Genomic DNA, 27,536 nt, shown 5'->3' on the forward strand with positions numbered 1-27,536 from the left:
ATGGTGCTTGCTGTTGACACTGTCAGTGATGTGTTTAGAATTCACTTAAGCATTCTGCAGCGATACGCCATCCCATCTGGTTTGCGCTTAGTGGGACACACCTCCAGGCTGTGTAAGGGCTATTTGACCAATAAGGAGAGTGATGGAGTGCTGCATCACATGACCTGGCCTCCACAATCCCCCGACCTCAACCCAATTGACATGGTTTGAGATGAGTTGGACCGCAGAGTGAAGGATAAGCAGCCAACAAGTGCTCAGCATATGAGGGCACTCCTTCATGACTGTTGGAAAAGCATTCCAGGTGAAGCTGGTTGAGAGAATGCCAAGCATGTGCAAAGCTGTCATCAAGGCAAAAGGTGGCTACTTTGAAAATCTGAAATATATTTAGATTTTTTTAACACTTTTTTGGTTACTAGATGGCTCTTCAAAGTAGTTATTTAAGAGTTTTGATATCTTCACTATTATTCTACAATATAGAAAATAGCCAAATAAAGAAGAGTAGGTGTGTCCAAACTTTTGACTGATAGTGTACGTTTTGGTCATTTGCCACCTGTTCTTGTAACATAGAGAAAGCTATTCATTCATTTATTTTTCATTTTATAGCCAATCCTGCCTTGCTTTTGTTTTGTCTCTGAAACGCATCTTTCTTTCTCTATCACTATGTCGGTCTCTTCCGCCCTACTCTCCTACACACAGGGCCAGCCTGGTTGCAGAGTAGGAAAGCTGCTGTCGTTATTCTGCACAAACACTGATCATCATCATCCTCATCATCATCATCTTGCGGTGGATAGATATGTACCAACATTCCTCTAGAAGGCACACAGTTCGTCACTTTCCAAACCAAACACACTGGCAATCAAACCCACACTTGCATAAAAGGAAAGAAGTACGTATAAATGAAATAATGTAAATAATAATAATATTAAATCACAATAATAAGCAGCATTGGGTCATGTAACTATAAGGAAAATATATAAACCAATATAATGTATATTTGTACATAGCGTATTACAAGGTCAAAATGGTAATTGTAAGTGTTTAGAAAACTATATATCGTATTTTCTGTATTGCACATAGTCATACTATTACATGTGTTTCTGACATTGAGTTTTCACATCTGTCTCCATATGGACCGAGGAGACTGTGTGGACACTCCAATGTGTTAACTGTATAATACTGAGCGTGTGTTTGTAAGTGGTGGATTAGCAGGTAGGGCTTTTGTCAAGGAGGCTAAAATGCACTGCTCTTGGCGCCAGTAATGTCACTGTTCATGACAGTCTTAGAGCAGGTGTAATGTATGTGTTGTGTGGAGATATGGACAGCCGTGACTGCTTAGCAAATATGTATGTAATCATGAGATTCATATCTGTAACAAAGCAATGATTACACACTTGCAGTCCACCTTCCTCAGAACTCTGCAAAATGAGCTCAATAAAACAAAGGAATTTGTTGTTGTTGCTACGAGTACTTACCCGTCACAACCATTCCCCTAGGTCTGATACTCAAAACAGAATCCTGAAGATGTTTAGGGGTGAGTGGGAACAACACAAGTGGGCTTTATCCCACATCTCCTATTTGGAAAAAAAGTTAGTGTGAAGCTAAAGGTAGGAGTCACAGCTGGGGAATGCCTAGACTTACATGTCAGACTAACTTTGAAAAATGCCGCGACTTACACCGTGTGCACACAGGTTGCATTATTACATTGCCGTACGGTAAATTTGACGTAGTCTTCGCAATCCATGCACCGCATCATAACAAAAATAATCATGCTACACATTAGCTACTTCTTCGGTTGACTATCTACTTTCGTTCCCGATACCGTATGGCAAAGCAACAGCACAAGTTGGAAAAATCCAACACATGCATGCAACACACTACACGCAGCGACAAGCATCGCAACCGAGTCTGGCAGATGAGTCCCAGAGGTGAAAATTGCCTTCCACTGAAATTAATGGACTTCTGTCGGAACGCATACAGTTTTACACAATCGGTATGCTCAAGGCTTTAGGTGGGTTAGCTGCAGAGGACAACCCCATTGCTTCCTGCTAAATTGTGTAGTTCAACCATCCTTTAAAGTGTTCATGTGCGCATGTGAATTTGTATTTTGGTAACTTATTTTGTCACAGCTGTGTGAGAAGTGTTGCATTCTTCCCCTCTACCACCAGCTAATTCAGTCCAGACCAACTTGACGTCCAGGAAGTGTTTGTGTTAACTTCCTGGGGTAAGGCGAACCTGGAAGAAGAGATCTCTAAGACCCAAGGCGAAGGAATGGGATAGAGCACTAGGATCACCCATAGTAATGGTCCTAGTGTCAAACTCTTATCTGAACACTTTTGTAAACTTCCACAGCGCAGCGGATACTTTCATTTCTATAGAAGACCTATCTGTTCCTGTTCTGATTCATTTGCTTTCCGAACAGTCCTCTGGCTTCATTATCCAATCCCTAGCCCTTGTACAGTTAGTTGTTCTTGGTCCCAGATCAGGGATTCTTATTGTAGTCTTTGCTCACGCTGAAGATTCCACACAGTAGTGTCTGAATTGTTAAACAGATGTCAGGTCGTCCTATTCAGTCTCTCAAACACACACAAATATAGACGCACGCACGCACACGCACACACCCTCTGAGAAGAACAGCGGTAGATAGAAAGTTGGCAGCCGGGGCCCCAGGTGCTAAGTGTTGATTGTTGGAGAGAGAGAGAGAGAAGGGGGGGGGGGGGGGGGTCATAGTTCAGAAAGCCAACAGTCTGGGCTCTTCTACACATACACAGGCTCCCCCTGCTCTTCCTCCACCTCTTCCTCTTCCTCCTCAGGGCCCATGCTGCTGGCTCTGCTACTGGTGGGAGGCCCCTGGCTGTGGCTGATCTCAGGGGGCTTGGGGTAGCGGAAGGGGCAGCCGTTGTCGTCAAAAAACCTGCGAAAGGTGAACTCGTAGAAAGCGTGCTCCGGGTGTTTCCCGTGTGGTGTGCAGAGGGTCTCCCAGGCCCGTGTGCTGTCCCCGCTGTCACTCCATGCCCCGGGACCCCCCTCCTCCTCCACCGGGTCGAAGTTGGATGTGTCCATGGGGTGGGCTATCTTGGGCCGGTAGGGGGCGGGCTGGGTGCGCAGATTGCTGGAGAAGTCCATCTGGTCGAAGAAGGGGTGAGTCTTGATCTCGCCGGCGCCATTGCTCCCAAGACGCTCCTCAGGGGAGCAGCAGAGACGGCCGATGATGTCGACAGCCTCTGGGCTGAGCTTAACCTGCGGGGGCACCTGCAGTGTGCTCTCCCAGTTTATCACCTGAAGAAGAAAGGGAAGGGGGAGACTGTGAGGAAACAGTATGTTTCAGAGCTACAATTGATTAGTTATATCGCATTTCCACATTCTGTAGTTCAGCTGAGCCGTGAGTCGACAGACTACTAACCTTTATCTGTGTCTCGGTGGGTGTCGGGGCCAGGAAGGGTGGATGACCCACCAGCATCTCAAAGAGGATCACTCCCACACTCCACCAGTCACACAGCTGGGTGTACCCTGCAGGGACAAGACCACAGCCGCTCACTAACAAGACCACAATGTGCTTCTTTATTTATCAAATATATGACCACTCCATTCCTTCATGTCCAGTATTGCCCTCACCTTTGCGCAGCAGCACCTCAGGGGCGATGTAGTTGGGAGTGCCCACCAGGGAGTGTGCCAGGCAGCGCTGGTGTTGCCTTGTTGCCCGCTGCTCCAGGGTCTGCAGCCGGTCGCCACAACGACAGTTGGACACGTCATCCCAAAAGTCACTGGGCTCCATGCTGTCCTGCCTGATGTGGCTCCCTGGAGAAAAGAGAGGACATTACATATCGATCATATCATATCAAGTAAAAGCTGTCTATAAAACAGCATATACACAGTGCAAAAACGTGTCCTTTGTCTTTCCCCTGCTCACCTTTCTGATAGTACTTGGAGTTGTGCGTCCAGCGGAAGCCAGTGCAGAGGCCAAAGTCGGTCAACTTGATGTGTCCGTCCAGGTCGATGAGGATGTTGTCCGGCTTGATGTCGCGGTGGATGAAGCCCATCTTGTGGACACTCTCGATGGCCAGCGTCAGCTCAGCCACGTAGAAGCATGCCAGCGGCTCAGGAAAGACGCCCATGCGGATCAGCAGGCTCATCATGTCTCCTCCGGGGATGTAGTCCATGACGAAGTAGAGGCTGTCTCGGTCCTGGAACGAGTAGTACAGACGCACCACCCACTCGTTGTCTGCCTCCGCCAGGATGTCACGCTCAGCCTTAGGGATAGAAACACTTCACTGTCCAGTCTACACAACATGTAGAAATGTGCCTTTGGTGTAACAATAACATTGAAATAACATGGAAACATCATTAGTAGCATCTCCTCAGCATGATCATTCATCTTTACCTTGACATGGGCCACCTGGTTGCGATTGAGCACGTCCTTCTTGCGCAGCGTCTTCATGGCGTACAGGGCTCCCGTGTCCACCTTGCGTGTCAGGCACACCTCGCCGAAGGCCCCGATGCCCAGTGTCTTGATCTTGACAAACATGGCCTTGTCCATTTTGGCACGGCGCAGACGGTTGTAGTTGGACTCCTTCTGGTTCAGCATCTTCCTCATCTGCTCCTGCTCGGCCTCTGATAGGCCAGCCTGGAGGAAGGGGAAGAATGTAGAAATAAAGAGGATACGTCACCCTGGTAATATCCTGTATATGTGCCTTATTACAATGATATTATATTTTATATATCTTGAAGTGTTTTATGTTTTGAATGTCTCCATTAACTGTTAATATAAGATAACAACTCATTAATATATTACCTCACTAATAAAATGCTTTATTTTTTGTGTATTTCATAACAGTCTCAAAAGGGGGTCAAAAGGACTGAACCCTGAGTAAATGTTTTTCTAAATGTTTTGGACAATGTTTTGGACTGTTCTAGGTATTTAGGACAAACTAGCTGTTGTCTACAACACAGGTCCTCAGGGATAATCCTTTAGATTCATAATCTTTAGGTCTCTCCCTGTCTCACCTTGGACATCTCCTGCTCCAGCTGGAGCCTGCGGTTCAGTTTTTCCTGGTGGGTCTTCATCACATTCTCCACATGCTGCTCCATGTAGAACTTGAAGGCGAAGGGTGAGTAACTTTTAATGCGTGATTCCCTCTTCTCCTGATCACGCCCGTTCTTCCTCACCGGCACCGGCGATGTCTGGATCTGCTTCTTGTCCTTCACTGCCTTCTCTCCTTTTCCAGACTTGGTCTTTTCTTTCACCTGGCTCTCTTCTGCCTTTCCCCCTCCTCCTCCACTGCTACCGTGTGGCCTAGCAGGGGTGTTGAGGTCTGAGGCCTCCAGGGGCCCTGCCTCTGAAGAAGCCCCAGATATGAGCAGGGTTTTGGGGTAGGGAGGTGGTGGACAGCGGGGCTCCTGGGCAGGCTCCAGAGCGTAGGCCTCTTCAGGCATGTAGGCGAGGGGCTCAGATGCTTCCTGAGCGGCCAACCAGCCAGGGTGACACGGCCCCACAGCAGTCTTCGGCTCGGGCCTCATCACCCGGATGCTCTTCACCGGCTGCTGGATGGGGGGCGACGTCACCGCCGTGATGGTGTTGGGTGGACCCAGGGACGGGTCCTGCTTGCCGGGAGCTGGAGGTACCAAAGTGGGCCGGACGTTGTTGGGGGGCGCTGAGCGGTTGTTAAAGGAGTTGGTCCTGCTGGGGACTCGCACCTCTCCCCGGAAGGGACCCTGAGGCTGGGGTTGCCTGGCTGGAGGGGCCCCCTCAGGCCCCTGGGGCCCGGCCCAGTGGTGTTGGTGCTGCTCATACAGGTCCAGGTTGAGACTGGCTCTGGAAGGCGTGAGCAGGCCCTGGGGGAGGTCAGAGAAATCTGGCCCCATGGCGGCGGCAGCTCCACCGGGCGAGCGGGACATCATGTGGACCTGGTGTGAGGTGGGGCTGGACTGCCGAGGGTGTGAATGGGGCGGTAGGTACAGGTTAGGGGGGTACCCTCCCCCGTTCTGGCCCATGGCCCCTTTAACCTGCATGTTGACGTAGTTGTCGGGCGCCAGCGGTGGCATCTTGTTCTGGAAGGATGCGCTCCTCTTGATGCCGTAGCCCGAGGGCTCCATCATGTGAGGCCGGCCGTGGCCGTAGTCGTAGTGGGGTACGGGGATGGGGCCTCCTGGTGCCTGGGGCTGCAGGGGCTGGCCAGGGACACTGTAGCCAATCATGGCCTGTTCCATGCTGCCTGGGTAGGCCTTTTGCGGGGCACCTGGGGGGTACATGGGGTTCCCTGGATTGTTCTGGGCGGCCATGGATGGAGGGTAGGCTCCAATACTGGGCGGGCGTCCCATGGGGTTAACCATGGCAGGGCCCTGTGCTGTGCCCGAGGGGGGGATCATGTAGTTCATGACAGGAGGGGCACCCATGTAGGGCCCCTCTGGCCCATAGCCAGCACCCTCATACATCGATGCCCCCATCTGGTGGTAGGGAGGCATGGCACCCTCACTTGTTCCCTCCAATGGTGGTCTGTGGTCAATTGAGTTTGGCATGCCCCCTTTGCCTGTGGACAGAAATTATAGTGGTGAGTGAGTTGTCTGGCAAGATGGCGCCGATAGAGATGGCAACTTCGCTTGAAGTCCTTATGAAACTGTTGTTTTTTTATGTATTATTTCTTACATTGTTAGCCCAGATAAACCTTGGTGGGTACTCCTTGTTATTACATACAGCCAGGAAGAACTATTAGATATCAGAGAGACGTCAACTAACCAGCACTACGACCAGGAATACCACTTTCCCAATGCGGCCATCAGATTGTTAAACAGCTGCCTACCTACAGACTTGAAATCGTTGGCCACTTTAATAAATGGAACTATCTATTCTTTACTATCTATTGCATCTTAGCCGCTCTGTCACTGCGCATCTATATATGTTATACTTATATATTCACATCCCATTCCTTTACTAGATTGTGTGTATTAGGTTTTGTTGTGGAATTGTTAGACATTACCTGTTAGATACTGCTGCACTGTCGGATCTAGAAGCAGAAGCATTTCGCTACACTCACAATAACATCTGCTAACCATGTGTATGTGACCAATACAATTTGATTTGAGTTCATATGCTTATTGCAATTTAAACTATCTGTGCATATATTTAGAATATGTGTGCATGGGTTATGTTACCTGGCGAGGTCTGCTTGATAATCCGGACGATGAGTTCATTGCGTGGGTCCAGGTATCCCATCTTACTGATGTACTCCAGAGCAGCCTCAATGTTTCTGCTACCCGTCTGCTTCAGAGCCCGCACCGCCATTTCCTGGTGTCAAAACAACAAATAAATGGTGTCTAACGGACATTATAAACTAGGTGGTTCGAGCCCTGAATGCTGATTGGCTGACAGACGTGGTATATCACGGGTATACCACGGTTATGACAAAATATTTATTTTTACTAATTACCAGTTTATAATAGCAATAAGGCACCTCAGGGATTTGTGGTATATGGCCAATATACCACGACTAAGGGCTGTATCTGAAGAACAGCCCTTAGCCATGGTATATTGGCCATATACCACACCCCCTCGGGCCTTATTGTTTAATTAAGTAAATCAATGTGACTGATGAAGCTAGTCCATCTCATTTTGGGGAACAGAGTGCATTGTCTCTATTATTTTAGAGCTAAACAGTGTTTAGTGTCTTCTATTGTCATTGTCTCTTCTACTGTAACCCACGCACACATCAGGTGACGATAAAAACAGCCCCCCAGCAGGCCTTGCACCTGCATCCTCTTCTCCTGGGGTCATGCACCAGCCACTTCCTGAGCCTGCCTCACACACACACACACACAACAACAAAGAACACAGAGAGCTGAGAACATACAACCTTTAACATTCTTTCAACATTCCAATAGTAGGCTATTTTTATGACAAGGACCTCTACAGTGATAGTTCAGCACCATACTCCAGTAGTTATTTTAGTTTTTCTATAACGGTCAAGCAGGTTATCCTGATATTTTCACACTGGCTGATAGGCAGAGTACAAACAACAACAGCCATTCAACATCAGTGAGTGAGATGTGAAAATAAACATGACACAAGCTGTGACCGTTCTTTAACTAGGCGACAGACACCTACATGAGGAAATATCCCTGAATAGCATAAGACGTCACTGGAAATGACCCTCAGTCAAGACAGGCATTCAGCCCACACCGCCTCCACTGGTCAGTTAGAGAACTCCAACCAAATACTTCTGCTCATCTGAAATGGCTCCTTAAGGTTGTTGTTTAAAACATTTACATTAATCAAGGAAATAAACTAAGGCCATTTTCAAAAGTGGACTGAAGTGGACTTTATACTAGTTTAAACGGTGTAATGCAGCCATTCCGTGTCCACAGATTTTGAGGCCGACCGGGTGCTTTCATTTGCAGGGAGGAAACTTAGTCAAACATAAATGTGTTTAAAAACAGGGCTGCATAGCAACAGTGGGCACATTCAGCTCTCAGAGCCAGGAAACGCCGGAGCCACAGATATTCTACACATTCTGTGTGTTTGTGTGTGTGTGTGAGTGAGTGAGTATGTGTGTCCATCTGAGAGTGGGCCTGCCCATACGACTGAACCAAAATACACTCTTTCCCTCCCTCCCTCATAAGACACACACATTTGCACACCCCTATTAGCGCTGCACACACACACACACACACACACTCATGTATGTTTATGGTCACTCTATGGTGACTGGCCTGGGCCTGTGTGTTGGATTCCACCATAGCTAAAGGAGAGTGCTGACTAGCTGCCTGGTTTCCATGCTAATGTGGAGACTTCAGTCCCTCAGAAACCTCAATCACTCTTTTCGCTCCCCCTTATCCTTTCCTAAGTTAATTTCTCTCTTGCTCACTTTCTCGCCATTCCTCTCTGTCTATTGCTTTTCTCGCCCCCCCCCCCCCCCCTCTCTGCTCTGTGCCGAGACTGAAACTGGGTGGAGGCTGGCTGCTGGAGGTGCGTTGCGTTCCAACTCTGACCTCCAATGTCATGGTGACAGATGTTACCAACATTCCACAAGCCAGGAAGCAAAGAACCCCAGATATTTGGAAATATGTATTTTTCGGTGTCTGACTTTCCATTTCTAGGCTGGACACATTACATTTTCAACAATGCTTTTTTCGGATAAAAATGAGTAATATAATATTACCATATGTCCCAGCTGCTTGCCGTAGTTTTGAAGTAATCATGAAAAACAGGCCTCATTTTAGGGCATTTTTCACCCTGCCAGCTACTATTAGTTCTATTGAGCACCGTGGCACCAACTCACCTTCCAAACGTTCTATTCCCAGCTTATTGTTCTACGTCGCAATGCCTGCTTGTTATTGTTGGCAATGAGACCTGCCCAAGTTGCTGGTAGTTCAAATGTAAACAACAACAAAAAATGACTCCTGGAACTGAGATCTTCCCATTGTTTCCTATAGGGAAATATAGGTACAGTGGGGCAAAAAAGTATTTAGTCAGCCACCAACTAAAAAAGTTTAAAAAAAAGATGAGGCCTGTAATTTCCAGCATAGTACACTTCAACAATGACAGACAAAATGAAAAGAAAGAAAAAAAAAATCCAGAAAATCACATTGTAGGATTTTTTATGAATTTATTTGCAAATTATGGCGGAAAATAAGTATTTGGTCAATAACAAAAGTTTCTCTCAATACTTTGTTATATACCCTTTGTTGGCAATGACAGAGGTCAAATGTTTTCTGTAAGTCTTCACAAGGTTTTCACTCACTGTTGCTGGTATTTTGGCCCATTCCTCCATGCAGATCTCCTCTAGAGCAGTGATGTTTTGGGGCTGTTGCTGTGCAACACGGACTTTCAACTCCCTCCAAAGATTTTCTATGGGGTTGAGATCTGGAGACTGGCTAGGCCACTCCAGGACCTTGAAATGCTTTTTACGAAGCCACTCCTTCGTTGCCCGGGCGGTGTGTTTGGAATCATTGTCATGCTGAAAGACCCAGCCACTTTTCATCTTCAATGCCCTTGCTGATGGAAGGAGGTTTTCACTCAAAATCTCGCGATACATGGCCCCATTCATTCTTTCTTTACACGGATCAGTCGTCCTGGTCCCTATGCAGAAAAACAGCCCCAAAGCATGATGTTTTCACCCCCATGCCTTACAGTAGTATGGTGTTCTTTGGATGCAACTCAGCATTCTTTGTCCTCCAAACACAACGAGTTGAGTTTTTACCAAAAAGTTATATTTTGGTTTCATCTGACCATATGACATTCTCCCAATCTTCTTCTGGATCATCCAAATGCTCTCTAGCAAACTTCAGACGGGCCTGGACATGTACTGGCTTAAGCAGGGGGACACGTCTGGCACTGCAGGATTTGAGTCCCTGGCGGCGTAGTGTGTTACTGATGGTAGGCTTTGTTACTTTGGTCCCAGCTCTCTGCAGGTTATTCGCTAGGTCCGCCCGTGTGGTTCTGGGATTTTTGCTCACCGTTCTTGTGATCATTTTGACCCCACGGGGTGAGATCTTGCGTGGAGCCCCAGATCGAGGGAGATTATCAGTGGTCTTGTATGTCTTCCATTTCCTAATAATTGCTCCCACAGTTGATTTCTTCAAACCAAGCTGCTTACCTATTGCAGATTCAGTCTTCCCAGCCTGGTGCAGGTCTACAATTTAGTTTCTGGTGTCCTTTGGCAGCTCTTTGGTCTTGGCCATAGTGGAGTTTGGAGTGTGACTGTTTGAGGTTGTGGACAGGTGTCTTTTATACTGATAACAAGTTCAAACAGGTGCCATTAATACAGGTAACGAGTGGAGGACAGAGGAGCCTCTTAAAGAAGAAGTTACAGGTCTGTGAGAGCCAGAAATCTTGCTTGTTTGTAGGTGACCAAATACTTATTTTCCACCATAATTTGCAAATAAATTCATAAAAAATCCTACAATGTGATTTTCTGGATTTTTTCTCTCTCATTTTGTCTGTCATAGTTGAAGTGTGCCTATGATGAAAATTACAGGCCTCATCTTTTTAAGTAGGAGAACTTGCACAATTGGTGGCTGACTAAATACTTTTTTTGCCCCACTTTATATCTAGCAATGTGTATATTTAGATTTTTTTCAAATTGGACACCATTTTAATCGTGAGAATCTCCTCTTTCTAATTATGGAAGGCTCGGCAGCGTACTCCATTGTCATTGATCGCTAGACCAGACATTTTTTCATTATGCAGACATAAGCACACTCGGCACCATCGAGGTGCACCATCGAGGTGCAGATGTTTACTTTCTACACAAGGTGTTATTTTTCAGTTTCATCCTAAGAACAGATTGTAGTGGTAAAATAAAAAGGGATACATTTTTTGGTGCCATTTAGGCCAAATGTAATTCTAAGCATCAGAAGAGGCTCTTCTTGACTCTTATGTGGCTTCCAGCTTACAATGTCCTCCGCCACATTTGCACCCGTCATAATGGTTACAGCCACAAGCCAAGGAGTTATCCCAAACACAATCACATGCCAAAACATCTCAGACGGCACTGACAGTATGCACACACACTCAACTCTCACACACACTCAACACTGTTTTTTTTATATTCGTTTTCACTTTGACCTAATTCTGCAACACATTCCACTATGGGAAATGAAACCCATATGGGAGACCTTTAGAGAGCGGAGTCTGGATGGACAGGCCGAGAGAGAGTGACATCAATAGGCCTGTGGAACAACAGATAGCGCTCCGCCATCTTCTCCTTCTATTAATCTCGCGCCACACACACACACACACACACACACTGTTAACCTCATTGTTAAATAAACACAGCAGCCACGTCGTTTTATACGTTGGTGGTTTAATACGCTTAGCGTGCATAAGATTCCCGTCTCCATTTCGCGCGGGCCGGTCCGGCCCATAATACAGTAATACTGGAGCCGCTGTACACATGAAGGAAGGAAAGTGGCAGAGGAGAGGAAAGAGCTCCTCCACACTCCGGTCGTCCCCCCTCGCTTCCCCACCAAAACATGCTGGAGGAGGAGAGGAGGTGGCGCGTCTGGTAAGAATCAGGCCAGAGGGCCGTGGGAGTGGAGGTGGGTTGAGACCAAATGGGCCACTCACTACGGCGGCCATTACGGCTGTGGAATGTTGGGGAAACAAGGGCCCACGCTCAGTGGTCCGCTCAGTGGACACAGCCCTAGGACAAACACATACTCACAGTGACAGGTGATTGTCACATCACTCATTGAGACACCATTACCTATAATCCATCAGTTTCAAAATCAGTAGGCAGGAAAAGAGAGAAATGTTTTGCCTGTAAAATATAAACGTGTACAATTATTTTAATTGTCAGTTTATCCTTCTGCTTGTGTCTATAAACACAAATAAATATGTAAAGCTAATGAGAGGAGAATAAACGGAATATAGAATACAGAAAGAGAAACAGACAGAGAGATAAGAGGGGTAGCGAAAGAAAAAGTGAGAGACAGAGACACACCGACAGAGAGAGAGACAGCGAGAGAAAGTGGCCAGATTGTCTGTGGCGACACGATGGGAGCAGATGGAACTGTTCCACCCTGCTACCATTGAATCGCCACTTCCTGTTTGTATTGACAGTGCTCCCAATCTCTCTCCGGTCTGAGCCATTCAGAGGAACTAGAGGCCAAACCACACTTACTCCACTGTAACTACACACTAACTACGCTATTACTACATGCTAACTACACATTAACTATACACAAACTAACTACACATTCCTAGTTCTACAGGAGCAGTAAAAATCTGTGTGTGTAATAACAAGAACAAGATCAAGATCAAGCCGTAGCAAAGGACACCTGCAAGCACACAACAGCTTTCTGATAACTCAAATCAATATGTTTATTGATGTGACTTGCATCGCTCTCGCTCTCCCTCTCTCTCTGAAGTAACAGCTCATAATTCCACTGTGCTGGTGTCTGAGGAGGGTTTCTCAGTAGTTTGGTGCACGCGCTTGAGATAAGCATTCTTTAGATGCCGAGTGCTGCAATCCCAGGGCCTGTACTCAGGCCTGTCCTAAAGCCAGCAACCACAAAGACATAGTACTGAGTCTGGTTATAGTGACCTGTCTCTGGCCAATCCAAGAGCTTTAAAACACAGAGTCAAAGCTGAGCCCTTTAAAAATGACCTCATCTTAGGCCAGTTATGAGTGTTTAAAGAGCGATTGAACTATGTTGCACAGTCTGATCCGTATTATTCAGAAATACTCTGATTTATATCAACGATAGAATATGCTTATTTTCCTGTAGTAAGGCTTTCCATATCTGAACTATAGTAGTATAGCAAAGGCTTGATTTCTTTAGGTGAAAGGTGAGCATGTATGAGCTGACATAATTTCCTGCGGAAACACTACCTGTCCTCTTCTTCCATTTCCTAACCTCTCCCTCTCTCTTTTTTCCTCTCCTATTCTCTCTCAGGTGTGAAGATGTTCACTCGCTCGTTCCGAAAGAGGATAAAGAAACCAGCGCCAAGCAGATTGTTGAATTCGACCTGATAGTGGGGCAAAAAAGTATTTAGTCAGCCACCAATTGTGCAAGTTCTCCCACTTAAAAAGATGAGAGAGGCCTGTAATTTTCATCATAGGTACACTTCAACTATGATAGACAAAATTATAATAAAAAAATCCAGAAAATCACATTGTAGGATTTTTTATGAATTTATTTGCAAATTATGGTGGAAAATAAGTATTTGGTCACCTACAAACAAGCAAGATTTCTGGCTCTCACAGACCTGTAACTTCTTCTTTAAGAGGCTCCTCTGTCCTCCACTCGTTACCTGTATTAATGGCACCTGTTTGAACTTGTTATCAGTATAAAAGACACCTGTCCACAACCTCAAACAGTCACACTCCAAACTCCACTATGGCCAAGACCAAAGAGCTGTCAAAGGACACCAGAAACTAAATTGTAGACCTGCACCAGGCTGGGAAGACTGAATCTGCAATAGGTAAGCAGCTTGGTTTGAAGAAATCAACTGTGGGAGCAATTATTAGGAAATGGAAGACATACAAGACCACTGATAATCTCCCTCGATCTGGGGCTCCACGCAAGATCTCACCCCGTGGGGTCAAAATGATCACAAGAACGGTGAGCAAAAATCACAGAACCACACGGGGGGACCTAGCGAATGACCTGCAGAGAGCTGGGACCAAAGTAACAAAGCCTACCATCAGTAACACACTACGCCGCCAGGGACTCAAATCCTGCAGTGCCAGACGTGTCCCCCTGCTTAAGCCAGTACATGTCCAGGCCAGTCTGAAGTTTGCTAGAGAGCATTTGGATGATCCAGAAGAAGATTGGGAGAATGTCATATGGTCAGATGAAACCAAAATATAACTTTTTGGTAAAAACTCAACTCGTCGTGTTTGGAGGACAAAGAATGCTGAGTTGCATCCAAAGAACACCATACCTACTGTGAGGCATGGGGGTGAAAACATCATGCTTTGGGGCTGTTTTTCTGCAAAGGGACCAGGACGACTGATCCGTGTAAAGGAAAGAATGAATGGGGCCATGTATCGTGAGATTTTGAGTGAAAACCTCCTTCCATCAGCAAGGACATTGAAGATGAAAAGTGGCTGGGTCTTTCAGCATGACAATGATCCCAAACACACCGCCCGGGCAACGAAGGAGTGGCTTCGTAAGAAGAATTTCAAGGTCCTAGAGTGGCCTAGCCAGTCTCCAGATCTCAACCCCATAGAAAATCTTTGGAGGGAGTTGAAAGTCTGTGTTGCCCAGCAACAGCCCCAAAACATCACTGCTCTAGAGGAGATCTGCATGGAGGAATGGGCCAAAATACCAGCAACAGTGTGTGAAAACCTTGTGAAGACTTACAGAAAACGTTTGACCTCTGTCATGGCCAACAAGGGGTTATATCCTTCCTGTTTGGCACTGTCCGGGGGTGTCATCGGATGGGGCCACAGTGTCTCCTGACCCCTCCTGTCTCAGCCTCCAGTATTTATGCTGCAGTAGTTTGTGTCGGGTGGCTAGGGTCAGTTTGTTATATCTGGAGTACTTATCCTGTCCTATCCGGTGTCCTGTGTGAATTTAAGTATGCCCTCTCTAATTCTCTCTTTCTCTCTCTCTCTCGGAGGACCTGAGCCCTAGGACCATGCCTCATGACTACCTGACATGATGACTCCTTGCTGTCCCCAGTCCACCTGGCCTTTCTAGGGAGTTTTTCCTAGCCACCGTGCTTCTACACCTGCATTGCTTGCTGTTTGCGGTTTTAGGCTGGGTTTCTGTACAGCACTTTGAGATATCAGCTGATGTACAAAGGGCTATATAAATACATTTGATTTGTATATAACAAAGTATTGAGATAAACTTTTGTTATTGACCAAATACTTATTTTCCACAATAATTTGCACATAAATTCATTAAAAATCCTACAATGTGATTTACTGGATTTTTTTTCTCATTTTGTCGGTCATAGTTGAAGTGTACCTATGATGAAAATTACAGGCCTCTCTCATCTTTTCAAGTGGGAGAACTTGCACAATTGTTGGCTGACTAAATACTTTTTTGCCCGACTGTATATCTGCTCTCCGAATTATGTAATAGAGGTCGACCGACTATGATTTTTTCAACGGCGATACCGATTATTGCAGGACCAAAAAAAGCAGATACCGATTAATCTGCCGATTTTTTGAAAATTATTTTATTTATTTATTTGTAATAATGACAATTACAACAATACTAAATTAACAATTTTATTTTAACTTAATATAATACATCAATCAAATAAATTTAGCCTCAAATAAATAATGAAACATGTTCAATTTGGTTTAAATAATGCAAAAACAAACTGTTGGAGAAGAAAGTAAAAGTGCAATATGTGCCATGTAAAAAAGCTAACGTTTAAGCTCCTTGCTCAGAACATGAGAACAAATGAAAGCTGGTGGTTCCTTTTAACATGGGTCTTCAATATTCCCAGGTAAGAAGTTTTAGGTTGAGGTTATTATAAGAATTATAGGAATATTTCTCTCTATACCATTTGTATTTCATATACCTTTGACTATTGAATGTTCTTATAGGCACTTTAGTATTGCCAGCGTAACAGTATAGCTTCCGTCCCTCTCCTCGCCCCTACCTGGGCTCGAACCAGGAACACATCGACAACAGCCACCCTCGAAGCATCGTTCCCCATCGCACCACGAAAGCCGTGGCCCTTGCAGAGCAAGGGGAACAACTACGGAACAACTACTCCAAGTCTCAGAGCGAGTGACGTTTGAAACGCTATTAGCGATCATCGGCCATGATCGGTGTCCAAAAATGCAGATTACCGATTGTTATGAAAACTCGAAATCGGCCCTAATTAATCAGCCATTCCGATTAATCGGTAGACCTCTATTATGTAACCACTGTACTGTACTCTTGGCAGAGAAAGGTTGTAGTGTATCATTGAATTATTATGACAGTGAATGGGGCTTTCTACCGCCACATTAGTATGTTAACCACTAACATACGTGACTATAGAGCCAGCAATCAAGCAGAGACATTAATACAGACCAGAGCAGTTTCTTCCACTTGAGAGCAAGCCCACACACACACACTCCCCAGTCCTCACCTGGTCACAGCCAGTATTGACCAGCTCCTGCAGCATCTGTCGGTTGACACCTCCAGCGGGGTGGGCAGAGCCAGAAGAGGGTCCAGTATTGTATTCAAACGGCCTGAGGGACTTGCGGATCTCCCTCAGAGCATTCTGGTAATTGTTGAACTTCTGAGGGGGCCGGTGCTGCTGCTGGCGACTGCCGGGGTCTTTGCTCTTGCTTTCGGCCCCGCGGCCCCCCTCGCCCCGGGAGCTGCCCCCGTGGAGGGCCTGGCTCATCAGCTTGGCCGGCTGCTTTAGCCCCTCCTTGATCTCCTGGAGGCGCTGGCGCGTGTTGCCCATGTACGGAGCAGCGGGGAACGTCTTGGGCCTCATGACACTCCCGTTTAAGTCTAAGGAACACACACTCAAATTCTAACCCAAAATCTGACACACACACACACACACACACACACTCCTAAGCGGTGCAAAAATATGTGAGATTGAGATTTCTCTTTCTCGCTCTGTATTACTGTTTTTGTTTGTCTCTGTGTGGCTGGCTCCTACTGATAGAAATCCCACTGGCGTGCCATGGTGTTTGTGTTTTAGGGGTCACACTCCTCCTTATTCCAAGTCTTGTGAGGGGTGACAAGGGTACCCTTGCCCCAAACCGTTCTGGCTCCCATCTGCGCCTGTGGAACAAGATCAGAACAGAAAATGTTACTGAACGGTCACTGTAAGGGTACGGTGTGTGTGGTCGGGTTGTGGTCATGGTGGCATAGGGTCATATTAGTTACAAATGTCTCATCCACTGTGTGTGAAATGCTGTGTGATCCAATATTAACACCCCTTTACGGTTTTATCTTCAAAACATTTTCTACATTCTATCGTGGCAGTGCTACTGTCCGTGGCAGAATATAGGAGGTATGAATGAAGTATGTCTCTGTGCACACTCATGTAGAATAAGCGGCAACAACAATGTATTATCACTGTGTAATCGTGTAACAGCTTTTGTGGTGTAAAACACCGTATTACACATTTTCAATTATGACAGTGACTAAAATACAGTTGTTTAGCTTGGACTGAGAGAACACCAGACCAGTATGCTTGGTAGGCCTTGAGGCCTGGGATAGCATTGAACAGTGGCATCCTCTTGGTCCATCTAAATCAGGACACTACTCTCACACACACTCTCTCTCTCCCTCTCTCATCATGGGTTGAAAAAGGCATTTTTGGGGTTTGGATGTTTGAGGCGTTTTCTGATACAATCACAGCACTCACTGTGAGTCTAGTTATCTGAAAAACAAACACATATTTGGGACGGTAGTGCCAAGCTCCACAACAAGTTGCCCAATCTCCAGAATCTTTAGCCTCAGTTCCCATTCTTGTGATGCTTTGAGGGCCACGTCCACCCATAGAGCATTCCATTCCACAAGTAACGACAAGAAAGCTCATATCATTCCATCACGGGGCAGAGAGGACCAAAATAAACAACAGAAACATGGATTTCCCCTAAAGAACAACAGACAGAGGAGGGTAGAGACACTGTCTCCTGAATGTTTAAAAAACACTAGTAGGAGCAGCTTCTGGCCAGCAGTTGGAATGGTAGTTGACATAGTACTGATGTGTACAGTGTATATTGTGTACAGATGAATCATTGATCACTCATGAACTGCACTTCTCTACCTGTATATGTCATCCTCTATGCTTGATTATGTGTTTTTATGTATGCACAGTGCCACAAACTAAATTTGCTTGCAAGGATAATAAAATGAATTTCTTATTTTATCTGACTGATTAGAGACACCTGTACTGTTAATCACACAGGATCTCCTATGAGAAACAGCTGGCTCTGATGTTTGGAATAGTGGCTGCAAAAAAGCATGATCCTCACAGAATGGAAGTCACCCACCTCCCCTTGCTTCAGTAGATGGCTAGCAGAAATTATTAACACCATTAACTTGGAAAATATGTTTTTAGGACCACCAATTTCTTAAGGTTTGGGTTCTGTTTCTGAACCGTCTGGACAGAGACTGACTCTGACCACTGACTAGGATTCAAATATATTTGCAGAAAGTAGATATGATCAGTACAGTACATTATACAGTACTCAGTAACACTCTATTTGGATAGTCCGGACAGTCCATTTGTAGAAAAAGACACATCTCAACTTCAACTGTTCAGAGGAGATGGTGTGAATCAGGCCTTCATGGTCAAATTTCAGGAAAGAAACCACTACTAAGGGACACCAATAAGAAGGAGAGAATTGATTGGCCCAAGAAACACGAGCAATGGACATTAGACCAGTGGAAATCTCTCCTTTGGTCTAATGAGTCCAAATTGGATATTCTTGGTTCCAACCGCCATGTCTTTGTGAGATGCGGAGTAGATGAACGGGTGATCTTTGTATGTGTAGTTCCCACCGTAAAACATGGACAAGGAGGTGTGTGATGGTGCTTTGTTGGTGACACTGTCAGTGATTTATTTAGAATTCAAGGCACACTTAACCAGCATGGCTACCACAGCATTCTGTAGCGATAAGCCATCCCATCTGGTTTGCGCTTAGTGGGACTATCATTTGTTTTTCAACAGGACAATGACCCAACACACCTCCAGGCTGTGTAAGGGCTATTTGACCAAGAAGGAGAGTGATGGAGTGTTGCATCTGATGACCTGGCCTCCACAATCACCGGACCTCAACCCAATTGAGATGGTTTGGGATGAGTTCGACCTTAGATTGAAGGAAAAGCATCCAACATGTGCTCAGCATGTGGGAACTCCTTCAAGACTGTTGCAAAAGCATTCCTCATGAAGCTGGTTGAGAGAATGCCAAGAGCGTGCAAAGCTGTCATCAAGGCAAAGGGTGGCTACTTTGAAAAATCTCAAATATAAAATATATATATATATTTTTTTTTAATTGGTTAGTACATGATTCCATATGTGTTATTTCATAGTTTTGATGTCTTCACTATTATTCTACAATGTAGAAAATAGTTTTAAAAAATAAAGAAAAACCTTTGAATGAGTAGGGTGTGTACAAACTTTTGACTAGTACTGTAAATAAAACACTAACAAATTGGTAGGCCTACCTTTAATTGTTACTTCTGTAAAATGTCATTATCCTCCCTCTCATGAGGGAGAGAAATTAGAAACTATCTTAAAGATGCGGGTTTTTGTGACAAAATTACAAGGCACAAAGCAATGTTTCTTAAACTTACAGGAGGCAAATAATTTCTCCAAAACTAAATATAAGAGTTGATATTCGTTGACAGGGGTCTTTTACTTCAACATTTTGTGTGTTGATGTATGTATGATAACTTTTAAGACTATTTCTGGTAGATGTTGTCTAAGACCCCCTTTACACCTGTTTTACCAGAAATCAAAGCCTTTGCCTTTTCCTAATGTTTGGGATGGAACATGGTTGAAAAATGTAAATATAATTTAATTAATCAAAAATATACTCTTAGCTTTCATTTGACACCCAATTGGACATGCTCCTATGAACGTCACGTTGGTGCTCACAGGTCCTTTTAGATAGAAATGCCCTGGCCTGTCTTTACCAATGAGGTCCTCGGTCTGCAATGCCTGATAATAATGTCTGAGTGGTTGTGGTTGGGATCCAATATTTGATTACATGTGGAGACACAAGTCACACAACGGTAACAGAAAAGTACAGAGATCCTTTCAAACATGTAAAATATAAACACGTTAACTTGAATGCTACCATTCATCACTTAGAAGCTGTTGCTGTAGATCCAACCTAGATTTAGGATGGAATGAAAGTATATTTATTTTGACTAGATTACTTTGATTCAAGTTATTTTAAATCAAGAAGTCAATCATGTAAACAAATACAGTCGGCTAATATCTGATCTCCTGATGCGAGATGTAGGTTTGCAATGAATGTTACACATTAATTCTATTGAAGTCAGATTCCCAGACAGTGACACATACCAGTATTATCAATTCAATCAATACTCACAGGCTTATATCAATAGAGAACATCTGATCCGGTTAGAATATGACTTTTAAAATGTATGCTACAGTCACAATTAAACGAATGGGCTATTCATTGTAATACCTGCATAATAGTAATTTTTTATTATCTAGCCTATATTAACATTTTTGTAACATTGTGCGCCTGTTATGTTGTTTAAAGGTAGAGCTAGAACAAGGTTCATACCTTGAACCTCGTGTGTTATTGCACACCTGAATGAAACGCATGGTTGCATCAGTGCCAATCTATTAGCCTGCTATACTAGACTGATAATTTGGCATACACTACGCAAACTACTCTTAAACAGTTCAATTGTGGCAGTTATTTTAAGTTACAGAAATAAAATGTCCAAACTTAATAAACAATCAGTGAGAAGTTTCTGTTATTCAAAAGTTTATCAAACAGCATCATAAAAAAATCTGGACATTAAGAACAATGGTGCACATCCCACAAAAAGACAGTTGACTATTTGCAGCCCGTTTACAGAATGAGAGACCATTATGGAATTAAATAATTCACCAAACATTTAATGCAACCAGAAACATCCTAAGAATCCATATTCATCTCAAATAAACATTTTAAAGACACATTCGTGTTTCAAAGGTACATTATAACACTTTTAACACGTCATTTAAATATTATTTTGCCACGCTTAAGACCCCCTCCCATCCTAGGCTTTAGTGAAAACAAAACCATTGTAAAATGACATTTGTTTCAATATCCTAAACATATTGATCACGTTATGGGTTTTCTTGTCGAGGTTGTGATTAATTAGAACATTTCGAGACTGAAAAATATTGTGGGGCCTTCTCAACTTTGCGCTGGAAGTTGTATGATCTATCGGTGGATCAGAGCGCAACTCTGCAGCCTGGAGCAGCCCGACATTCCAATGTAGGGAGAATTTCAGTCCCAGCAGTCTCTTCCTCTGGCCAAAAGCTAGTCGCGTTGGAAGAAATCCGAGGCTTTATCTTCAATTTACATAAATGTCAGTACTGAAAAGAACATTTATCTTTGTGTTTTCATCAAAATAGTTAGGCTTTCCCAAAATATGATGAAGACTTGAACTTACCATGTGATAGAAGTATCATTCGGCTTTAATCCGAGAAAGAATCCAACCAAATACGCTTTTCGGGAAAACTTTATATCCAATCCTTTGTTGCACAATCAATACGATGATGTATCGAACTTTCTCAACGGTAGGCCCGGGTAAATATCCTGAGAAGAGACTCCATTTTCCCCCAACTACAGGCAGAATTAGAATGCAGTACAAAGTTGGACACTTACTGCATTGTTAACATTCCTGGAGTCACGTGAGGGACCAATGCACGTCAGCACCGCACATATTCTAGGCGGGGCTTCCTAATAAAACTTGGCATTGATTCTTGCATCCAGCAAAAACCCTGATTTTGATGTCTATGGCAAAACCACTGTAAAACAAAATGTGTACATTTTTAAGCAGAATCCGAACACTCAAAACTATTCAATGTATATATTTTATTTTCATAGGCAAATAAACACAACCAATAACCCTTGACATCAAAGGCCAGGATGCTGACAGTTTGCCTGTCGATACTGTTAATCACTTTTTATTGATTCAAAGATTGTCTGCAATCGATATGGACGAGGTGAAAGGTGTCCCACAGGGGTCGCTTTTAGGTCCTGTACATTTTACTGTGTATATAAACAATGTTGGTCTATCTACAAAACATTGTGTGTGCTATTGCCCCCAAAGTCGACCAGGCTGTTTCAGAGTTTCAATTTAGATGTACCAGACCTGGTCTCAGAAATGGCTAACTCTAGAGATCCCTTCAATCGGAGTTGGGTAGATCTGCTTTTTGTTTTTTTTGCAGGTTATGTATGGAATGTCCAATGCACTTTAAAATTGGAGGAATTTGTGCCTCTAGGGCAAGTGTCCCCAATTTTTTCTTGAGAGGATGGTCAGGCCGGAACATAATTATAAATCATTTGTAGGCCTACACTGCAAATTGACCGCAAGAAGCCCAAAAAACAGATATAGTAGTTGAAAAAAACGTTATTAAATTGGGACACGTTCACATATCCCTCTTGGGAACAGATTTCCTCAATTAAAATCACTAAGTACCTGGTAATTTTATAGTCTTATGTCAAACAACAAAAATGTATATATATATATATATATATATATATATATATATATATATATATATATATATACAGTGGGGAGAACAAGTATTTGATACACTGCCGGTTTCGCAGGTTTTCCGACTTACAAAGCATGTAGAGGTCTGTAATTTTTATCATAGGTACACTTCAACTGTGAGAGACGGAATCTAAAACAAAAATCCAGAAAATCACATTGTATGATTTTTAAGTAATTAATTTGCATTTTATTGCATGACATAAGTATTTGATCACCTACCAATCAGTAAGAATTCGGTCTCTCACAGACCTGTTAGTTTTTCTTTAAGAAGCCCTCCTGTTCTCCACTCATTACCTGTATTAACTGCACCTGTTTGAACTCGTTTACCTGTATAAAAGACACCTGTCCACACACTCAATCAAACAGACTCCAACCTCTCCACAATGGCCAAGACCAGAGAGCTGTGTAAGGACATCAGGGGTAAAATTGTAGACCTGCACAAGGCTGGGATGGGCTACAGGACAATAGGCAAGCAGCTTGGTAAGAAGGCAACAACTGTTGGCGCAATTATTAGAAAATAGAAGAAGTTCAAGATGACGGTCAATCACCCTCGGTCTGGGGCTCCGTACAAGATCTCACCTCGTGGGGCATCAATGATCATGAAGAAGGTGAGGGATCAGCCCAGAACTACACGGCAGGACCTGGTCAATGACCTGAAGAGAGCTGGGACCACAGTACCAAAGAAAACCATTAGTAACATACTACGCCATCATGGAATAAAATCCTGCAGTGCCCGCAAGGTCCCCCTGCTCAAGCCAGCACATGTCCAGGCCCGTCTGAAGTTTGCCAATGACCATCTGGATGATCCAGAGAAGGAATGGGAGAATGTGGTCTGATGAGACAAAAATATAGCTTTTTGGTCTAAACTCCACTCGCCGTGTTTGGAGGAAGAAGAAGAATGAGTACAACCCCAAGAACACCATCCCAACCGTGAAGCATGGAGGTGGAAACATAATTCTTTGGGAATGCTTTTCTGCAAAGGGGACAGGACGACTGCACCGTATTAAGGGGAGGATGGATGGGGCCATGTATCGTGAGATCTTGGCCAACAACCTCCTTCCCTCAGTAAGAGCATTGAAGATGGGTCGTGGCTGGGTCTTCCAGCATGACAACGACCCGAAACACACAGCCAGGGCAACTAAGGAGTGGCTCCGTAAGTAGCATCTCAAGGTCCTGGAGTGGCCTGGCCAGTCTCCAGACCTGAACCCAATAGAACATCTTTGGAGGGAGCTGAAAGTCCGTATTGCCCAGCAACAGCCCCAAAACCTGAAGGATCTGGAGAAGGTCTGTATGGAGGAGTGGGCCAAAATCCGTGCTGCAGTGTGTGCAAACCTGGTCAAGAACTACAGGAAACGTATGATCTCTGTAATTGCAAACAAAGGTTTCTGTACCGAATATTAAGTTCTGCTTTTCTGATGTATCAAATACTTATGTCACGCAATAAAATGCAAATTAATTACTTAAAAATCATACAATGTGATTTTCTGGATTTTTGTTTTAGATTCCGTCTCTCACAGTTGAAGTGTACCAATGATAAAAAGTACAGACCTCTACATGCTTTGTAAGTAGGAACACCTGCAAAATCGGCAGTGTATCAAATACTTATTCTCCCCACTGTATATACTGTATATATATATATATATATACAGTTGAAGTCGGAAGGTTACATACACTTAGGTTGGAGTCATTAAACCTTTTTTTAATCACATTTACGTAACCATTCAGACCCTTTACTCAGTACTTTGTTGAAGAGCTTTTGGCAGTGATTACATCCTCGAGTCTTCTTGGGTATGACGCTACAAGCTTGGCACACTTGCATCTGAGGAGTTTCTCCCATTCTTCTCTGCAGATACTCTCAAGCTCTGTCAGGTTGGATGGGGAGCATCGCTGCACAGCTGTTTTCAGGCCTCTCCAGAGATGTTTGATCGTGTTCAAGTCCGGGCTTTGGCTGGGCCACTAAATGACATTCAGAGACTTGTTCCAAAGCCACTCCTGCGTTGTCTTGACTGTGTGCTTAGGGTCGTTGTCTTGTTGGAAGGTGAACATTCGCCCCAGTCTGAGGTTCTGAGCGCTCTGGAGCTGTCACATCCTGATCTGTTTCACCTGTCTTTGTGATTGTCTCCACCCCCCTCCAGTTGTCACGCATCTTCCACATTATCTCCTGTGTATTTATACTGGTGTTCTCTGTTTGTCTGTTGCCAGTTCATCTTGTTTGTCAAGTCAACCAGCGTTTTGTGTCTCAGCTCCTGCTTTTTCCAGTCTCTCTTTTTCTCGCCCAAGGGTTTTGACCCTTGCCTGTCCTGACTCTGAGCCTGCATGCCTGACCACTCTGCCTGCTGTCTGGTACCTTTGCTCCACCTCTGGTTTACTGACCCCTGCCTGCCTTGACCTGTCTATTGCCTGGCCCTATTAGATGATTAAACCATTGTTAATTCGACGTTGTCTGCATCTGGGTCTGACCTTCATACCTGATAGTACGAACTGGCCATGACTGACCAAGCAGACCCGGGCCAGCTGCGTAACGCCATTTCCTCCCAAGGAGCCTCAATTGGTAGGCACGAGGAATTGCTTCGTGGTCTTATGGAGGGGGTCCAAACATGGCTGAACGCAATGACTGGGTGTTGGACATGCTGCTGGAGCAATTTCGTGGGTTTTCTGTGGGGCAGCCTGCCACGGTGGTAACCCCACCTCCCCTCAATAACTCGGCAGTTAGCAGTGCCGCTCCACTGGCCACTCCACTTTCCCGTGAGCCCTGGTTACCTCCCCCGGAAACGCTTTAATGGAGAGCCGAGCACCTGTCAGGCATTTTTAGCTCAGTGTGCCCTCAATTTCGGGCTTCAGCCCTCCTCTTTCCCCTCGGATCGCTCCAAGATAGCCTACCTCATCATGCTGATGTCTGGGAGTCCTCTCACCTGGGCTTCCGCCGTATGGGAACAACAGCCGGCCATGTGAGTGAGTCTGGAGGGGTTTGTGGGAGAGTTGAGGAAGGTTTTTGATGCCCCGTTCTCCAGGAAAGAAGCTGCCAGGAAGCTAATCCAGCTCTGGCAGGACGCCCGCAGAGTGGCCGACTATGTTGTGGTTTACCACACGTTGGGAGCGGAGAGTGCGTGGATCCAGGAAACACTATTCGACATCTTCCTGCACAGCGTCTCGGAGAAGGTTAAGGACGAACTTGCAGCTCAGGAGTTACCCACGGATCTTGACTCCCTCATCGCTTTGACCATCTGCATCGATGGGCGATTGTGGGAATGATGGATGGAGAGGAATTTAAATTTTGTTTGCACGTCCAGGGATTCCACCTCGCCTCTGAGTCATCTCGGAAGTCCCAGACAGTCCTGTTGCCAAGAGCAACCAAGGTTTCCCGACCTTCATCGAGAGTCACCGAAGACGGCAGAGGCACTGTTTCCCTAGTCTATACAACTATGCAGAGTTGGCCTGTCGCCAGCGGAACGGTAACACAGGATCAACACAAGGAGCTGTCTGTATTGGGGGCTTTTGGTCATTTTGTGTCCTCTTTCCCGGTAAAAGACCAGGCTCACCGGTAGGAGCAAGTACTCTGGTGGGCCATATGGAGAACTTTTCTGCTTCCCTTACTCGCACCCCTTCCCGTCAGTTTGTGGTGGAGGCCGATGCTTCGGATGTGAGACCATCCTTCTGAGACCATCCTTCCCACCTCGTGCCTGGCAACAGCACTCTGTTGGGGAAAAGGGAAATTGGTCCGGGAGGCGCAGCGGTCCCAGCCGAACCCAGGGGGCGGGCCCAGATAACTGGATGTTTGTGCCTTACACTGTCCGCTCTGCGGTCCTGGAGTGGGCTCATTCCTCCAGGCTTGCCTGTCACCCGGGCTCTCGTCGGACCCTGGCCTTCGTGCGACAACTGTTTTGGTGGCCTACTATGCTTCCGGATGTTGCCGTGTTTGTCACCACCTGCACGGTCTGCGCACAGAACAAGACTCCTCGGCAGTCTCGGGCTGGTCTTCTCCAACCACTGCCTGTCCCTCACCGTCCTCATATCCACCGTCCCATATATCCCTGGATTTCGCCCACGGGTCTTCCCCCGTCTGCGGGCAACACTGCCATCCTGACTGTGGTCGACTGATTTTCCAAAGCCGCCAACTTCATTCCTCTCCCCAAACTACCCTCGGCCAAGGAGACGGCCCAGCTTATGGTGCAGCACATCTTCCAGATCCACGGACTCCCGGTGGATATGGTCTCCAACCGGGGTCAACAGTTCTCGTCCCGGTTCTGGAAGGCGTCCTGCACGCTCATTGGGTCGTCGACTAGCCTGTCCCCCTGGATTCCACCCGCAGTCCAACAGCCAGTCGGAGCGAGCCAACCAGGACTTAGAGACGACTCCTCGCTACATTACCACCTGGAGTCAGCAACTGGTATGGGTTGAGTACGCTCGCACCACCCTTCCGTGCTCTGCCACAGGTCTCTCGCCCTTTGAGTGTTCCTTGGGATATCAGCCTCCGCTCTTCCTCGAGCAAGAGGAGGAAGTCAGCGATCCCTCTGCCCAGATTTTCATCCCCCGCTGTCGCCGTACCTGGCAGAGAGCCCAGGGCTCTCTGTTGAAGACTACTTCCAGGTATAGGCAACAAGCGGATCGTCACCGGACACCCTGCTCCATGCTATCGGTTCGGGCAGAGGGTATGGCTCGCTACCTGGGACTTGCCCCTCCGGGTGGAGTCCCGTAAAGTTTCCCACTGTTTCATCAGCCCATTCCCCATCTCTAGAGTCATTAGCCCCACTGCTGTTTATCTTTTGTTACCCCATACCCTCCGTATTCACCCTACTTTCCATGTGTCTAGGATTAAGTCCGTGTCTCACAGCCCTTCGTTTTCTGTTTGCAGGCCCACCCCT

General features: G+C 45.5%; 1 protein-coding gene across 3 annotated transcripts; it reads right to left on the reverse strand.

Annotated features, from left to right (window-relative positions):
* Positions 1–401: 401 nt before the first annotated feature.
* Positions 402–21,839, reverse strand: LOC110520406 (serine/threonine-protein kinase LATS2). 3 transcript variants are annotated; one of them, XM_021597706.2, is made up of 10 exons: positions 21,565–21,839; positions 17,032–17,190; positions 16,538–16,911; positions 7,147–7,279; positions 5,002–6,524; positions 4,379–4,621; positions 3,908–4,247; positions 3,613–3,795; positions 3,401–3,507; positions 402–3,276 (listed from the first exon to the last, which is right to left on the reverse strand). In XM_021597706.2, the coding sequence occupies exons 3-10, from the start codon at positions 16,892–16,894 to the stop codon at positions 2,755–2,757; spliced, it is 3,408 nt and encodes a 1,135-aa protein (XP_021453381.2). In that variant the 5' UTR covers positions 16,895–16,911; positions 17,032–17,190; positions 21,565–21,839; the 3' UTR covers positions 402–2,754. The 3 variants fall into 3 exon arrangements, 2 of the variants coding, with proteins under 2 accessions (XP_021453381.2, XP_021453380.2); XM_021597705.2 differs by having other exon boundaries at positions 16,538–17,190; XR_005051354.1 differs by lacking the exons at positions 402–3,276; positions 3,401–3,507; positions 3,613–3,795; ... (4 more) ...; positions 16,538–16,911; positions 17,032–17,190 and adding an exon at positions 20,878–21,431 and having other exon boundaries at positions 21,565–21,824.
* Between the last annotated feature and the right edge of the window lie 5,697 nt (positions 21,840–27,536).

Source organism: Oncorhynchus mykiss, chromosome 3 (assembly GCF_013265735.2).
Source record: "Oncorhynchus mykiss isolate Arlee chromosome 3, USDA_OmykA_1.1, whole genome shotgun sequence".
Classification (NCBI taxonomy): domain Eukaryota; kingdom Metazoa; phylum Chordata; class Actinopteri; order Salmoniformes; family Salmonidae; genus Oncorhynchus; species Oncorhynchus mykiss.

What these genes read in the sequence shown, in the direction of transcription:
- LOC110520406 (XM_021597706.2), bottom strand. Translation starts at nt 16,894, where the DNA reads ATGAGGCCCAAGACGTTCCCCGCTGCTCCGTACATGGGCAACACGCGC. An exon ending in TCAATACTGGCTGTGACCAG is followed by an intron (nt 7,280 to 16,537) that starts GTGAGGACTGGG and finishes TTTTGACACCAG; the next exon opens with GAAATGGCGGTGCGGGCTCT. An exon ending in CTCCAAGTACTATCAGAAAG is followed by an intron (nt 3,796 to 3,907) that starts GTGAGCAGGGGA and finishes TCTTTTCTCCAG; the next exon opens with GGAGCCACATCAGGCAGGAC.